This window comes from Puma concolor, chromosome D4 (genome assembly GCF_028749965.1).
Source record: "Puma concolor isolate L17-30 chromosome D4, mPumCon1.1.hap2, whole genome shotgun sequence".
NCBI classification, from domain to species: Eukaryota; Metazoa; Chordata; class Mammalia; order Carnivora; family Felidae; genus Puma; species Puma concolor.
In genome coordinates, this window is record NC_141679.1 from 57,875,073 (window position 1) to 57,892,455 (window position 17,383).

General features: G+C 38.4%; 1 protein-coding gene across 1 annotated transcript in view; it reads left to right on the forward strand.

Annotated features, from left to right (window-relative positions):
• Window positions 1–17,383, forward strand: part of LOC112854555 (phospholipid-transporting ATPase FetA-like) — a 100,749-nt gene that overhangs the window by 30,137 nt on the left and 53,229 nt on the right. Inside the window, exons 4-5 of the mRNA XM_086683463.1 lie at window positions 12,194–12,252; window positions 16,686–16,799. Of these exons, the coding sequence (XP_086539589.1) occupies window positions 12,194–12,252; window positions 16,686–16,799 (173 nt within the window). The remainder of the gene's footprint in view (window positions 1–12,193; window positions 12,253–16,685; window positions 16,800–17,383) is intronic.

The following is a 17,383-nucleotide window of genomic DNA, read 5'->3' on the forward strand; positions in this document are numbered from 1 at the left end:
CTAAATCATAAACTGTGATATCACGACCTGAGCAGAATTCAGATGCTCAACCAACTGAACCACCCAGGCACCCCCAGTTTAGTGATTTTTTAATATATTCATAGAATTGTGCCACCATTACCATAAATTAATTTTTGAACATTTTCATGTCAAAAAGATACCCCATACACATTAGCATTCATTCCCAATTCCTGCCTTCCCCAGCCCCTACCAACCACTAATTTACTTTCTATCTCTACTGATTTGCCTATACTGGACATGACATAAATAGAATTATATAATGCCTGGCCTTTTGTGAATGGCTTCTTTTGCTTAATATTTTCAAGGTTCATGTTGTAGCATATATCAGTACTACCTTCCTTTGTAAGACTGAATACCATTCCAATGTATGTATATACCACAATTCATTCATCAGTTGATGATAGACGTTTGGGTTGTTTTCATTTGGGGGCTATCATGAACAATACTGCTATAACCATTCACGTATAAGCTTTTGTGTGACCCAAGCTTTCTCTTGGGTCTCTCCAATTCATTTTAAGTCTTATTTACATCCTATCTTGAATTGATGCTTTACTGTTTGGGATATATATTGTGTGGTTCTACTAAATTGTCTGCCTAGAACAGTGCTTACAGAGTTACCTCTGTCCTGGAAAGTATATATGTATATGTTTACACATAAATACTCTGCCAAGGATATACACCAATCTGTTAATGGTGGTTTCTTTGGGGAAAGGGAGAAAAAGGGAAAGGAAACTTATTTTTTCTCTTTATATTTCTGATTTTAGACTTTTTATGGTTAAAATACATTTATGGGTTACTTTGGATTATTTGAAAAATCATTAAAGAAAAAAGTGTAATCACAAAGGGAAGTCAGAGAAGTTAAAAGAAAAGGACAGAAAAAAAAATGGGAAAAACAGGAGGAGGGGGATAGATACTGTGGCATTTAGAGCAGATACTGTGGCATTTAGAGCTTTAGTAATAGAATCATATACAATACCACATTTAAACAAATACAAAAAGTAGACATCTATGATGCATCACTCTGAACATAGTACAAACTATTGAATTGTACATTTTATTTTGGATAGGTGAATTGTGTGTATAGCTCAATAAAATTATTTAGAATAAAACAGACATCTAAAGTTTTTAGAGTTAGTTTGTAGAATTATGTTTCTTTAGAAAATTTAAAGCAACAATTGAACTAATTTTTAGGAACTTTCCCTGACCTCAGGAACAGGAGCAGCCAGATAAAGTACATGATGCCCAACTAAACTTGAATTTTAGTAAAAACTGAAACAAATTTTAGAATAAGTATGTCCCATATAGTATTTGGAACATATTTTGTTTTTGTATTTTTATTTGCTAAATCTGGCAACCCTAGACAAAGAAGATTAATTTTGAATCTCTTAGAGTGAACTTGCTTCTTTAGCGTTACCAGGATTTACAATTAGATCCAGCTTTGTGTGAATGGCCTTTTGTTTCTAACTAATGGCCTTTATTATAAGTTTCCCAATCTCTCATCTCCTATCCCAGGAAGATTTTATGATTAGGAAGCCATGAAAATGATATCTAGCAGTTCAATCAAACATGATTGATTTTACCTTTAATAAATTGATTTATTGATAAAAAAAAATCATGCTCAACTTTGCAAATGATGTCAGAGGGGCAAAATACCATTCCCAACTTCCATCTATCTAGAGTAATATCTTCCTTGAAAGGAAAGGGAAGAAACCAAAGGTCTACAAGAGGAATAGTGGGTAGGGCCTTTAGTTTTGATCATATCCTGAATTGTAGCAGCTGACCAATGTTCTGTGTTAATAAATTAGGACTTGGTGGGGTGTTTTGTTTTGTTTTTGCTTTTATTACTATTTTGATTTTCTATTTGTTTTATTACTATTTCATTTTCTTTTATCACTATTTGATTGTCCTTTGAGCAATTCTAGCCTTATTTCTGCTCAAGTCAGACCCAAGAATTAGTGAAGTTATGGAGGAGACGGGAAGAGGCAGAGGTACCAGAAGAGTTATAGTAGCTCAAGAACTGGACTTTTCATGACATTCAGGACTTTAGTGAGCTTCCTCTCCAGGTTGTTTTTTTTTTTTTTAATTGAAGAAAATGTGATTTTATTATCAAACTTTCAAAAGAATTCCAAGTATATTACAAAGAACATCCATATTCACCTCACCCAGATTCCTAATTGCTATTATCTTATCACATTTGCTCCATCCGTGTATGTATGTGTGTACATACTACATATATTTATATATAATAATCAGTTGTTTTGTGAGCCTTTTGAGAATAAGTTGCATCCACGATACCCCACCATCCCTAAATACTTCAGTGTATATTTCTCCACATTGAGGATACTTTGCTGCTTTAACTACCATATAATCCTCCAAGTTAGGAAATCAGCATTAATATAACATCATCATTCAACCTCCATTTAAATTTCACCAACTTCCCTAATAGTCTTTTCTTCCTTTTTGACATACTGCACCTTCCAGGAACACATGCTCCTGTTGGCTCTTCAGCTTCCTCCAGTCTGAAACTGTTCTCCCTTTACCCCTGCCTTTTCAGGTCCTCAACAGTTTTACCTCTTTTTTTTTTTTTAAACTTCATTTCTTTCTTTTCTTTTCTTTCCTTTTATTTCTTTTTTCTCATTTGAGTATAGTTGACACACAATGTTACATTAGCATCAGGTGTACAACATAATGATTCGACAGGTTTGTACATCATGCTCTCTTTACCACAAGTGTAGCTTGCGTCTGTCCCAATATGTGGATACATTGATACATCACTCGTACAATATAATTGACTATATTCCTGATGCTGTGCCACTTATTCAGGAAATGCAGGCTTCCTGTTATGGGATGTATGAGTCTCCAGGTTCTTTTTGACACTGCACTCTACCCACCCTCTTCAGCCATGCTGAATATCCTTCTGTTTGCTGACCTTAGCCTAGAAAGATCAACAAAGAATTAGCTGAGGTTTCTCTTCCAGCCCAGCTGTTCTGTGATTATGTAGATACTCCCACAAGGAGGAGGTGATTATCCTCCATTGGAGGGGTTTAGACAGAAATCTGACCACAATTTAATAAAATATGTTTTCAAATATCAATTCACTTGTGTCCTTTTTCATTCAATGAATCTTCATTAATCCAAGGCCTAATGCTGAACTAAGTAGTGGAATACAGAGATTTAAAGACAAAATTAAAGGAAATATATGATCTGTACCTTTAAGTAGCTCTTTGCTTAGTGGGAGAAGATGGTATTATAAATAAATATGAACCTGAAACATAATGAAGTAGTGATGAGAAAACAAATGAGCTACTGCTTATTCTGCAGGACTACAGACCCCAGCCTTGCTTATGGTGACTCTCTGCTACGTCATTTAGCTAATCTATGTACCATTCCTCAGATGGGAATATCATCTGTTGGCTAAACTCCAGATATCTAAGAGATGCAGTTTGGAGAGAGGAAGTATAAAAATTTTTGTGTGTAGCCAAGACTGGAAGTCATATGGTTAGCTAAATTTACTGGTAGCTATATAATGTTTCAAATTATGCTATTTGACTACAGTAGGATAAATTGTGATCATTTGAAATCTAAGAAATACGAGTTTTCCTAAAGTAAACTGACTCCAACTAATCTGACCAGAAATTACAGAAATTGGCCAATTATCCTTCACCTGGCAACTATCCTTACTTCTTTTTTAGAGATGGGAAAATTTCAGCTACGTACATTAGGTTACTTGGGTGAAATCACCTAGGCCGATTGATCTAGAATGACAATAAGGGGTCATTGCTGAGTTTCTCCCACTAGCACTTGGGCTTAAATGATTTAGGAGTCTGGCAGTGTAAGGAGAGAGCACGTAACTAATCTATGAGACTTGTACTCCTAAAGATCATCTCACTGTTCCTCTTAGCTGGAAAATTCCATTTGTGATTGAGTTCTCACTGTGAGCAGGGAGATATTTGCTGAGATCATCCTAAACCTGATTGCCACCTGGCCAACTGTCCTTCCTCTCTTTTTCTCCCTTCCTCCTTTTTCCTCCTGGTTACTTTCTTTTCAGTGTGCCTCTTTCTCTAGTTGTCTCTTATAGAGCTCATTTTCCTTTTTAGTTTCTGCCACTTCCTTGTCTGGGCTAATCTGTAATCTTCTGTAGCTTTAACCACCTAAAACCTGAGATTGGATTACATCAAGATTGCAAAAGAGCTAAATTTATCACCCTGGCATTTGAATCAAAACATTAAGACGGAGGCTGCTTCTATTTTGACACTTCTCTTCTACTACCATCCCACCAAAGGACTGAGTAGAGTTCCCCTCACTGGACTGTGGCTTTCTCTACTGGCTAGATTAGCTTTGTACATCCACAGGAGATAGCTGAAAGTTCAAAATCCATTAGGCACAGACAACTGTATCAGTGATGGTTATGGAATCTCCTTGACATAGCATAAGATAAAGGACAAAAAAATATTTAATGAGCACTTTTGATGTGTCAGAAATTATATAGGCACTTTATAGTTTCCCTCTCATTTAACCCTCACATTAGCATTTTAGGTAAGACTTTATTACCCCATTTTACATATGAGGAAACTAAAACCCAGAAGTAGAAAGTGACTTGCCCTATTAACAATTTAGTCACAAAGCCCAGTCTAGAATAGCCAAATTTTTCTAAGCATTTTTATATATCAAGAATTGTTCTAAAACAATGCTTTGTATTCCTTATTAATCCTCACAGTAACCTTATGAGTAGGTATTATTATCATTTCTATTTTACAGACTAAAAAAATGAGTCTCAGAAAGGTTAAGTAACTTCCTCAAGGCTACATAGCTGGTAAGTGGAGGATTGAGATTTGAACCCTGGCAGCCTCAGTTGCTCATGTCATTAACCCCTGTTGGAGGCTGCCATAGTTTTAAACTCTAGGTCCGCTGCACATTTTATAATACCAAGTGGCCTGGCTTCACCAGTATTCTGGCCCTTTCAGTTCAATTATTTTACCACCCACAGTCCAGCTCTCATCTCAGCACATGTCCTTTTGAAACTAGGCCTTCAATCCACAGACTGTAAACTAACCCTTTAGTTACCAAAGATAGACACATTTTCCAGTTACCAGAGGTCCAGCTAGGTGTTTGTCTCCTTGAATTCCATAGCCAGAACCTCTTTAATGAGACTGTCTCTTAGACTTTCCTTGTCTAAGCTAATTTCCAGTCTTCTGTAGTTCTAACCTCTCATCCATAATTCACATTTTGTCACTCTTGTTTCAGCCAAACAGAAATGAACTTTGACTTAACAAGTAATGGGGAAAACACTTAGTCATCCCCGTCTTTTCTCAATGGTATTCACAAGCCCTAGAGAATCTTGAATTAATCTTTTATTAATCAGTCTGATAACTGTCTTCCTGCCTTTATTATCTCAAAGATGACTTTCTTTCCTTCAGCTTGTCTTCTATCTCTCTCAGACTTTGAATTTCTTCTCCTAGATGGTTGTGCCAACTGATGTTTTAAACCACTTTTCTCATCATTCCTGCTTTTCCTTTTTTAGTGGTGTCTTATGAAATCTGACTTTCTAGCCCTCAATTCCTCTTCCTTTCCTGATGGAAATCCTCCTTTCTTTTCTTCTTTCTCTTATTTCATGGAAGATCCGGTATCAACGAGCCAGAACTATGTAAAGGTTAATCCTGCCCCCAATATGGAGTTTCAATCTGTCTCCACCAGCTCAGGCTCTGAACTTTGGGATCTACCTCTTTTACTCGACTCTTTTTTCGCTTTTTAAGTTTATTTATTTTGAGAGAGAGCATGCATGCATGCATGCATGCATGTGCGCACGTGTGAGTGAGTGGGGGAGAGGTAGAGAGAGAGGGAGAGAGGAAATCTCAAGCAGGGTCCATGCTATTAGCATGCAGCCTAAAGTGGGGTTCAAAGTCATAAAGCGTGAGATCATGACTTGAGCTGAAATCAAGAGTTGGATCCTTAACCGACTGAGCCACCTAAGTGCCCCTGCTTTACTTTACTCTCAAACTCAAAGAGGGAGGTATGTATTAAATTTCTGTGCAGAGCCTAGACTCCATGTATCTCTTAGGGTTTGGTGGGCTTAGAGAAAATAGCTTACTGCAGCCAGATGAGTTGCTGGAAAAACCTGTTAGACCTTTAGTAAGTTAAAAATAATTAGTAATATCTAGGATTAAATTTAATAAGAAATACAAAATTCAATAAGAAAATATTAGAATAGAACTTTATCAAGAGTTATAAGATATTTTTTAAACATTTCTTTTTTTTTACATTTATTTATTCATTTTGAGGGAGAGAGAGAGGAAGAGGGAGAGGGAAAGAGAAAGAAAGAATCTCAACCAGGCTCCATACTGTCAGCACAGAGCCTGATGTGGGGCTCAGACCCACAAACCACAAGATCATGACTGGAGCCGAAGTCAGACGCTTAACTGACTGAGCCACCCAGGTGCCCCAAGACTTATAAAATATATTTTAATAAATAGAGAAACTGTACTGGGTCTTTTGGATATGATTAGAAGGGCACATGGCATGGGAGAGACTGATTTTACTTATCATTGCCTGAGCTGATTATGAACACAGTAGAAGATTAGCCTACTCAGGGATTGGATAACCTCAACACTAGTAGAAACACCAATGCTGTCCTGGTACTCTGCCCTAATCGGGCAGTTATCTGGGCCACTGAAAATGTCCCTGCACAAATAGTATAGGCCAACCAGCAGCTCTAAATCCAATATGCAGCTAAATTATCTAAGCCATACATGTTCTACTTTTTTGGATAACCTAAGCTACAATGGTTAGCTGAAAGTCTTATATCACAAAGTTGTAAATAAGCCACTAACTAGCCAAAACAAGGCACAGCAAAAGGTCCTATCAGTTCCGTTTCAACTTCCCCCATCTTTATTCACATAATCCTTGTAATCATTGGAATGAAATAATGAGAAAGAATTGCACTAGTTGAGTAGAACATACTACAAGGTGCATAGAAAGATGGTAAACCTAGCCCAGGGAAGACTCATATGCATTGCTAGCAAGGTAACTATACAGGTATGATCACAATGCATAGAAGAGCGGCTTCCCAGGGGTACACCAACAACTCTCTTCCTCACAGGGATATATAGTGTGTCACTGAGTGGGGGACTAATAGTGCAAAAATGTCAATTCATCCCAGTTAATCTGTATAATCTCTCATATCCTAGGGCAAAAGCAGCTAAACATCCCAGTTTCACCTTTCCCATAATTTATATAAATCCCTGAACTTCCTCATAAATCTGTATTTTTGCACTGCCCAATGTGCAGACTTTGGCCCCTTAGGTATTTTCTATAAGAAATTTTATTCATGTGGGGCGCCTGGTGGCTCAGTTGGTTGGGTGTCGACTTCAGCTCAGGCATGATCTCATGGTTTGTGGGTTCAAGCCCCACATCGGGCTCTGTGCTGACAGCTCAGAGCCTGGAGCCTGCTTTGGATTCTATGTCTCCCTCTTTCTCTGCCTCTCCCCCAACTCACACTCTCTGTCTCTGTCTCTCTGTCTCTCTCTCTCTCTCTCTGTCTCTCTCTCTCTGTCTCAGAAAAATAAACATTAAAAATTTTTTTTAAATTTTATTCATGTTATGACTTCATGTTGTTTGGTAATTTCTGCTGATGACTAAAGGAGGAACAGAGGAAATTACATGAAGAACCATAAGAGTCCTTGTCTTATCATTGGCTGTCTCCTCAGCTATTTTTCAAAAGTCTGTTCTAAACAACAGGTATTGGTGAGGATATGGAGAAAAGGAATCCTTGTGCACTGTTGGTAGGAATGCAATCCATTGCAGTCACTCTGGAAAACAGTATGGAAAACTTTTCCTCAAAGTTAAAAAAATAGAGCTACCCTACAATCCAGCAATTCCACTATTGAGTACCCAAAGAATACAAAAATACTAATCCAAAGGGATACAGGTACCCCTGTATTTATAGCATTATCTACAATATCCAAAAATATGGAAGCAGCCCAAGTGTCCATCAGTTGGTGAATGGATAAGAAAGATGCAATACACACACACACACACACACACACACACACACACACACACACACACAGGAATATTAATCAGCTATAAAAAAAAATGAAATCTTGTCATTTGCAACAACATGGATGGAGCTAGAGATGCTAAGTGAAATAAGGCAGTCAGAGATAGGCAAGTACCATATGACTTCACTTATATGTGGAATTTAAGAAACAAAGGAGCAAAGGGAAAAAGAGAGAGACCCCAGGCAACAGACTCTTAACTATAGAGAACAAACTGATGGTTACCAGAGGGGAAGTGATTAGAGGGATGGGTTAAATAGATGATGGGATTCAGGAGTGCACTTGTGAAGAGTAGGGGGTGATGTATGGAAGTGCCGAATCAGCATATTGTATACCTGAAACTAATATAACACTGTATGTTAACTAACGGGAATTAAAATAAAAACTTTAAAAAAAAAAAAAGTCTATGATCTTAGCCTCCAGAGAAATAGCAGTGTCGTTTCCCAGACCTGACTGTTTTTCACATGGGGGTAGCTCTGCCACATCTGATAGCCCACTTTCATTCATCCCCAGAATTCTGGTGAATACAATTTTCTGTCTTTGTCTCTAATCAAAACTCCAGTTTTGAGGGACCTGGACAAAATTATTCTGAAGTTTATCCAGAAGAGAAAATAGACAATAGCCAAGAAGACTTTAAAAAAGAAGACCTGTGGAGAACCTGGGTGGCTCAGTCAGTTAAGCGTCTGGCTTCAGCTCAGGTCATGATCTCATGGTTCATGAGTTCGAACCCCGCATTAGGCTCTCTGCTGTCAGTGCAGAGCCCACTTCAGATCCTCTGTCTCCCTCTCTCTCTGCCCCTCTCTGGCTCTCTCTCTCTCAAAAATAAACAAACATTTAAAAAGTAAAAATAGAAGACTTACTATCCTGTATTAAAAGTTATATAATTTAAAAGATGGGTAGAACAGTAGAACATGATAGAAAACCTGGAATCACATTCAATATGTTAGAATGTAGTACATTGTAAAAATGGCATATTTATTTATTTATTTATTTATTTATTTATTTATTTATGGAATGCTTATTTTTTTTTTAATTTTTTTTTTCAACGTTTATTTATTTTTGGGACAGAGAGAGACAGAGCATGAACGGGGGAGGGGCAGAGAGAGAGGGAGACACAGAATCGGAAACAGGCTCCAGGCTCTGAGCCATCAGCCCAGAGCCTGACGCGGGGCTCGAACTCACGGACCGTGAGATCGTGACCTGGCTGAAGTCGGACGCTTAACCGACTGCGCCACCCAGGCGCCCCTGGAATGCTTATTTTTGAAGGAGAGAGTGTGTGAGCAGAGGAGGAGCAGAGAGAAAGGGAGACATAGAATCCAAAGTGGGCTCCAGGCTCTGAGCTGTCAGCACAGAGCCTGTCTGGCATGGGGCTCACACACCCAGGAGATCATGACCTGAGCTGAAGTCAGTCACTTAACTGACTGAGCCACCCAGGTACTCCCCTAAAAGTGGCATTTAAAACCAGAGTAGGAGAAAATATTTGCAAATTGTATATGTAATAAGTGACTTCTATGCAGAATATGTAAAGAACTTTTATAACTCAGTTAAGAGTTATTAAAGACAACCCAGTTTAAAAATGGGCAAAGAATCTGAACAGACATGTCTCCAAAGAAAATATATAAATGTTCAGTAAGCACATGAAAACATACTCAACTTCATCATTAGTCTAGGGAAATGAAAATCAAAAGCACAATGAGGAGTGCCTGTATGGCTCAGTTGGTTGAGCGTTCGACTCTTGATTTCAGCTCAGGTCATGATCCCAGGGTGGCTGAGTGTGGAGCCTGCTTAAGATTCTCCCTATCCCTCTCTCTCTGCCCCTCCCCTGCTCATGCTCTCTCTCTCTCTCTCTCTGTGTCTAAAATAAAATAAAATAAACCACAGTGAGATATTACTTCATGTCCATTCAGATAGTTAAAAAAAAAAAAGTCAATAACAAGCATTGGTGAGGATGTGGAGAAATTATAACTTTCCTATGTTGTGAGTAGGAATGTAAAATAGTGCAGCTACTGTGAAAAACCATTTTGCAGTTCCTCAAAAAGTTAAACATAGAGTTACCATATGACTCAGAAATTGTACTCCCATGTATATATCCAAAAGACATGAAAACGTCCACACAAAAACTTGTACACAAATAAATGTTCATAACAGCTTTATTCATAATATCCAAAAGATGGAAAAAACCCAGATATTTATGATGGATAAATAAATGCAGCATGTGCATAGAATAGAATATTATTCAGTCATGAAAAAGAATGAGATAGTAATACATGCTGTAATGTGAATGAACTTTGAAAATATTATGCTGAATGAAAGAAACCAGTCACAGTAGACCACATATTACTCTATTTATATGAAATATCCAGAATAGGAAAATCCCTAGAGACAGAAAGTAGATTAGTGTTTGCCAGGGACTGGGGAAATCAAGGACTTAGAAGTATGGGTTTGGGGGGTCTTTTGGGGGTGATGAAAATGTTCTGGAATTAGTGGTGATGATTGCATAGCCTCATCAATATACTAAAAACCACTGTATTGTACAATTTAAGGTGGTAAATTTTATGTGAGTTATATCTCCAAAAAAAAAAATTTTAATAGTTGCAGTGTTAAGTTTCTAGGACCTGGAGCCAGAGACTTCTATTAAAGGATGAGGTGAGTGAATTCAAGGTCAGGTAGGAGTCTCTAGCCTAGAGGAAGAATCTTTGAGAACCAAAGAAGGAAATTTCTTTGTAATTCTGGAAGCCATGAGTCAAAGACATTAGAGGGCTGGAAGAAAATAGATACTCAGTATAATTCGGAAGCAGATGGGTTGCTAGAACCCACTCTCTGAGGAGACAAATTCTGTGGAAACAGTCTGGGAATTTCTAGGAGCACTAAGTGTAGAAAGCTTAGCAGCAGTGTCACCTCTTCAGGCCAAATTCTGGGTTGTTTGATACATATACCATTCAAGCTCAAGAAAATTGGGAAACACTCATACCAATTTAATAATTAAGATATTTTCTCCTCTAGAAACGCTTCCATATCCTACTTTCCTTGACTTTCTTCTCTTCTGTGCACCGCAACACCCTATTCTTACCTATACCACTGCTTTTACATTAGATTGAATTTTTTTTTAATGTTTGTCTTCCCCCTTTAGGAATAGGAATGCCAGTATGATCAGGAATAATGTAACCCTAGGACCTAGCATGAAGCCTGACACCTGGCAAGAACTTAGTAAATGCTTATTGAACTAATGCAGAATTGAAGAGACTATAGGAGTGTTTCACTCAGGACAAAAAATATCTATTAATAAAATCTATCTGAAGAGTTTTCATAACAATAATGGGCTCACAATTTGAAATAGTGCGTAACACCTCTGTATGTTGATATGATGATTTTGGCATGTGTTGTAGTTATCAGTCTCACTCCCACTAAACTTCAGGTCCCTTAAAAGTCAGGGACCGTGTCTTACTCATCTTTTTATCCCCTCACAGCTTCAGACACACTGGCCTGTGTGCAATAGATGCTCATTAATAATTTATGGATTTAAATTTCATTAGCAAGTTTAGGTAAAACTGCCTTGGGAAGAACTTCAGATACCTTAAAATAAGGTGCTGGAATTGACTGATAAGAGAGGGCTGAGTTTCTGTCTTTAGCAGTGATGTTGGTACAGGCCATCCTATTGTCTGTGGAGACAAAATCTAGAATTACTAGAGGCATTCATGGTGGAAAAGTCCTCAAAAGTTTGTTGTCATTTTGCCTCCAGAAAACTTTAACACTTAAGGATTTTTATTTTTATTGTATTTCTTGATTCTTCAAATAGAAAGAAAATCCCATTGAATTTTTTTAATGTGTATTTATTTTTGATAGGGCAGGGAGCAGAGAGGGACAGAGGATCTGAAGCAGGCTCTGCCCTGACAACAGTGAACCTGATGCAGGGCTCAAACTTACGAACTTGACACCATGCCCTGAGCCAAAGTCAGACACTCAACTGACTGAGCCACCCAGACACCCCAGGAAAATCCCATTTGTAGACATAATCCTCAGTGAGAAAGTGTGAAGATTTAGTGAAGTCTTCACTGGTGGTCAGCATCCCAGGCTGATCTTTAGAGGGCTGTCCTTATCATTTCTCTCTTCTCTTTCAGAACAAGAGAGATATCTGCAAGCCAACAACAGAGAATTCAATACTAGGTTTGGATATCCTGTGAGTATCGGGCCTCCAGTTACTTCAGAAGGGGGCTGGTATTCTCTAATATTTCACTTTGTGAGTGGGGCATGAATTCGTTGTAGATGTAGATCCTACAGCATAGATTCTACTTTCAGACTCCTATACAACAAGGGCTGGTACAGTGAGGTCTTAGAACAACCAAAATTAGTTCTAAAGACCCAGGCTCAGGAGAGAATAGATCTCAGATTTGGGGTTTCATATGTCACTTCTAGCAAAGAGATGCTATAGTTGCTTCTTACACAAATGAAACCATAGTTCAACTTTATTTTCCACTTACCCATCTATCTATGACAATACATATAGATCTACCCAATACATTTAATAGTGGCATGGTTTTCCACTCTTATCAATATACCTTAATTTGCTTAACCAGTCTCCTATTGATGAACATTAAAAATGTTTCCATTCAGGGGCGCCTGGGTGGCTCAGTTAGGTATCTGTCTTCAGCTCAGGTCATGATCTCATGGTTCATGAGTTCGAGCCCTCCATCAGGCTCTGTGCTGACAGCTTAGAGCCGGAAGCCAGCTTCAGATTATGTGTCTCTCTCTCTCTCTCTGTCTCTCTCTCTCAAAAATAAATAAACCTTAAAATAAAATGTTTCCATTCATAGCCAGGTGCCCCCTCCAAAAAAACAACAAATAGTCTCCAGTGTTTTGCTATGGTAAATGGCAAACCATTTATCTGAATGAACACCATTATACGTATATTTTGGCACATTTATATGAATATATCTTACGAGAATTTCCTAGAAGTGAGTTGGCTGGACCAAAAGAAAACACAGTAAAAATTGTGATGCACAATGTCAGACTTCTCTCTGAAAAGATTATATCCATTTATATTTCTACCTACAGTAGAGACTGCTTGTTTTTCCATATTCCTGCCCAACTAGGTATTATCAATCTTTTTCATCTTTGCCAGGCTCTTGAATGAAAAAACATTTTGTTATCTATCTTTCCTTAATTTCGAGTGAGTTCAATAATCTTTTCATGTTAATTAACCTTTTTTATTTATTTTTATGGAAACTACCTGTTAATGACCTTTGCCCATTTTTTATTGGACTGTTCATTTTTCACTTATTTATTTTTTTTTTATTTTTTTTTTTTAACGTTTATTTATTTTTGAGACAGAGAGAGACAGAGCATGAACGGGGGAGGGTCAGAGAGAGGGAGACACAGAATCTGAAACAGGCTCCAGGCTCCGAGCTGTCAACACAGAGCCCGACGCGGGGCTCGAACTCACGGACCGCAAGATCGTGACCCGAGCCGAAGTCGTCCGCTCAACCGACTGAGCCACCCAGGCGCCCCTTTCACTTATTTATTTATGAATAGCTCATAAAAGTTATGTATTTAAAATTCATACACCAGCACCTATCCTTGCCCACATCTGCCCCCTATAGGGAATCACTTTTATTACTTTCTTAGGAATTCAGTGCTTTGTGTAAATAAAGCAAATCCACTTTCTTACACTATTTTTTTTAACGTTTATTTATTTTTGAGAGAGAAAGAGCATGAGCAGGAAAGGGGCAGGGAGAGAGAGAGAGTCACAGAATCTGAAGCAGGCTCCAGGCTTTGAGCTGTCAGCACAGAGCCTGATGCAGGGCTCAAACTCACAAACCACGAGATCATGACCTGAGCCGAAGTTGGTCACTTAACCAACTGAGCCACCCAGGTGCCCCTTTCTTACACTATTCTGAACCCTAAGTTGTCAAGATGCTTTCATAATAGCTTTTTCCTTTTTTTCTTTTTTCACCTGCGTAGTATTTCCTATGCAGATTTAGCATAGTTTAGGTTACCAGTTTCTTACAAATTGACATTTGGATTGTTTCTAGATATTTACAGTTATATAAGCAATGTTTTTAGTTTATGATTTCTGAGTTAGGTTCTGGATAATAACAGTGTTCAGAGTATGGCCATGGAAGCAGATTTCCCCCCTTTCTACCTTCTAGGCATGTATAAGAGGCACTATAGAGCAGTGAAGCTAGGTTTTGGCATCAGACAGACCTGCTTTTGAGCACAGCTGTACTCCTTGCTAACCTTGCATTTTTAGGCATGTTTTTTTTTTTTTTACCTTCTCTGATCTTGAGTTCCCTCTATGAAAAGGGCCTGATAATGTTCACCTTACATGGTGGTTATGGGAGTTAGATATACTTGTGAATGTTAACTCTCTTTGTCCAAGAAACTATAGCCCCTTGAAGAAAGGATATAAGTCTCATTAATTTCTGCATCCACAGTTTGCATCGCAATATTTGGCACATAATGGCATTTGATACATATATGCTGAATTAATAAGCAGATCTGACCTATTTTTATATATTTAACAACCATTTCATTTCCAAGGCCCATTGCTCATTTTTCTCCTATTTTTCTACTCTCTTCCATTCCTACTCCTTTTCCTCTCCTCAACCCTCAACTACTGATCCCCATTATGGCTTTGGCCTTATGTTATCTATTCCCCCATTTAGCCAACAGGCAGGTCTCACTGCCCAAATAGCCCAAACCAAAATCTACCACCTCTGTTATGCTTAAATTTTATCACATCTGACAAAAAACAAAACAAAGCAAAACACTGAAGAAACTCATAGGTAAGCAGATGTTCTACATTCTTTAGATACCACTTCTGGCCTGGCATTTAAAAGTAGAGCAAAATACTCTAGTTACCAAGTTAGTAAAGAAGTACTGATATTTCTGTCTTGAGACAGAATCAGCAAGGCTTTTGTCTTTGTTTGCTAAACAAGTGCTACAAAGTGAGTAGAAACCTAAATACATTAATCAGCTATAAAATCAAATGGAAAATCGGTAGTGAAGGCCAGCTGCTACAGCAAGGCAAAAGATCAAAAGATCTTCGGTTCCAAGTATCAGAACCATCTGGACTTAGACACTGAGAAAGTCCGAGTATTTCGTGATCAAAGAAAACTTTTTCCATGTTAGAATAGCATATTCTCAGGGTTAGAAGGGCTGATAGCGATCATTTAATTAGAACTTCATTCAAGACAGACCTATGAGCTTCTCTGGGATAGATCTTTAATTTTTTTCAGCCTCCACTAGTAGAGCTCAGAATAGGGCTATAAACAGAGCAAGCCTTGAGAAATCTATAGTGTTTGACTGATTATTAACTAGAAAATTATGGGGAAAACACCAAAGAAATCTTAGTTTCTAACTAAGATCTCTAAACTCCTAAGCTCTATGACAAACTTCTCTTCCCTAAGGAAATACATGGGTGAGTCTTGACTGAATAATGGATCTAGGCTTGCTGGTCAAGTTTTGACCTTAGGACTAAATGGTTTTAATTCTCCAAGAGAAGGCCTCTGGTGCTTTCCCAAGGCAGATTCCAGCAAGATTCTTCATACTTGAGCAATATCTGTACTTCACGACTGCATGTGGGTTTTCCTTTTTTTTGGCCTTATAGATGGAGGAGGTAGGGAGAAGCCCTATCCTTAGGAAATTGTTTGGTCTCATTCTTTTGCTTTTCTTGAGCTATTATATTCAAGTTCTAACATCTTAAGTCACATGATTGAAGACACAAAGGTAGAAAGTAAGATGGTCCTGTCAACATCCTGAGATCAGGATTGAGAAGGGAGCAAGTTCTCATTTTCACACAGCAAAATCATATAAACCACAACTATTCAGACTCTCTCAGGACAAGTAAAAGGCAAGTGTCTTCCCATAGGGACCACTGTAGGAACCTCCAGTGGGCTAAGGTTGAAAGAGTAATTTGCTTTTGCAATCTGACATCCTTCAGCATTGAAAGCAATATGTAAAAGCACACCAAACTGAGTTTGCCAGGCTTAGAAAAACTTCATTAGAGAGCTCTATACAAATGGCAGACTTGCTTTTTAGGGCTAAGGAGGACCAGAGAGTCACCCATAAGATGACACTAAAGGATCTCTGATTCTATGAAAGGAAGGCATTTGGATGTCTATGGGATTCAGGGGACAGCATAGTCCCAACTCGGCAACTAACTATGTGGTCTTGGGCAAATAACTTCACCTCAGTGCCTCAATTTCCTCATCCTCAAAAATGTGATCATGTGATACTCTCCTCAGAGGGTTGTTATGAGGATTAAATAAACTGCTACACATAAAATGCTTAGAATAGTGCCTTGCATGTAGTAAATATTCAATAAATGTAAGTTTTATTGTTGATTTTATTATCATTATTATTAATAGCATCAATAAAGAAAGAATTCTGTGCCTCAGAATAATCCCATATTGATCAGCCTTGCCTTCTTTGCATTCTCTAGGTCTCAAAGAAAAGTAGGGGACAAACACTTCTTCCCCCCTTCCCACTCACCCCATGGTGGAGGAACTATGGCTTTTTCCTGTTTCAAGGAGTGGTTTTGGTCTTTTTTGTTAAGATTAGGAGGTGGAGTCTTTTGTTCCTCTAATTGCACTTGTTTTCTTTTACTTGCAGAACAATACCATCAAGACCTCAAGATATAATGTCTTTAACTTCTTGCCCCTAAACCTATTTGAACAATTCCAGAGACTTGCAAATGCATATTTCCTCATTTTGCTGTTCCTCCAGGTATTGACTTTGGGGGCCTTTTCCACAGAGCATTTTATCAGTATCTCTGGGGCCTGGTTGTGTAATCAGTTCTTCCCCTCCCTAAACTGAGAAATATCTCTTTGCATAACCAGCAAATGAATGGGCTGGAATGTCAGGCTGGTCCTATAGAGTAGGACAAGTTCACTGAATCCCAAGGAAGGGGAGCTCCCTCATCATGGCTGCATGGCCACACTTCAGCTTGACCCAGCAGGCCACAGACTCTTTACCCCAACCATAGTTACAACCCCATTCCTCATTTGTTGTCCCAGCCTCCCTGACAGAAAGCTAACAGAGAGGAATTCTGAGAAAAGAGAATGATTTAGAACATAAGAATACAAGCACAGGGCAAGGAAGCAGGGCAGGGTCGGCCCAAATTAGGAGAGAGGGACAGATTTTCTCATTTCCCCTTGTGCTGAGGGATGGGATATGGTTTTCTGATGTCCACTTTTATCTCCCAGCCCCTACAGCTCCTTGCCAGAACCTTCATTATCAGAGGAGAAATAGCCCTTTGCCATCAAGACAAAAGTAGTGAAGTTCAGTACAGATGGGTGGCAACTTACCAT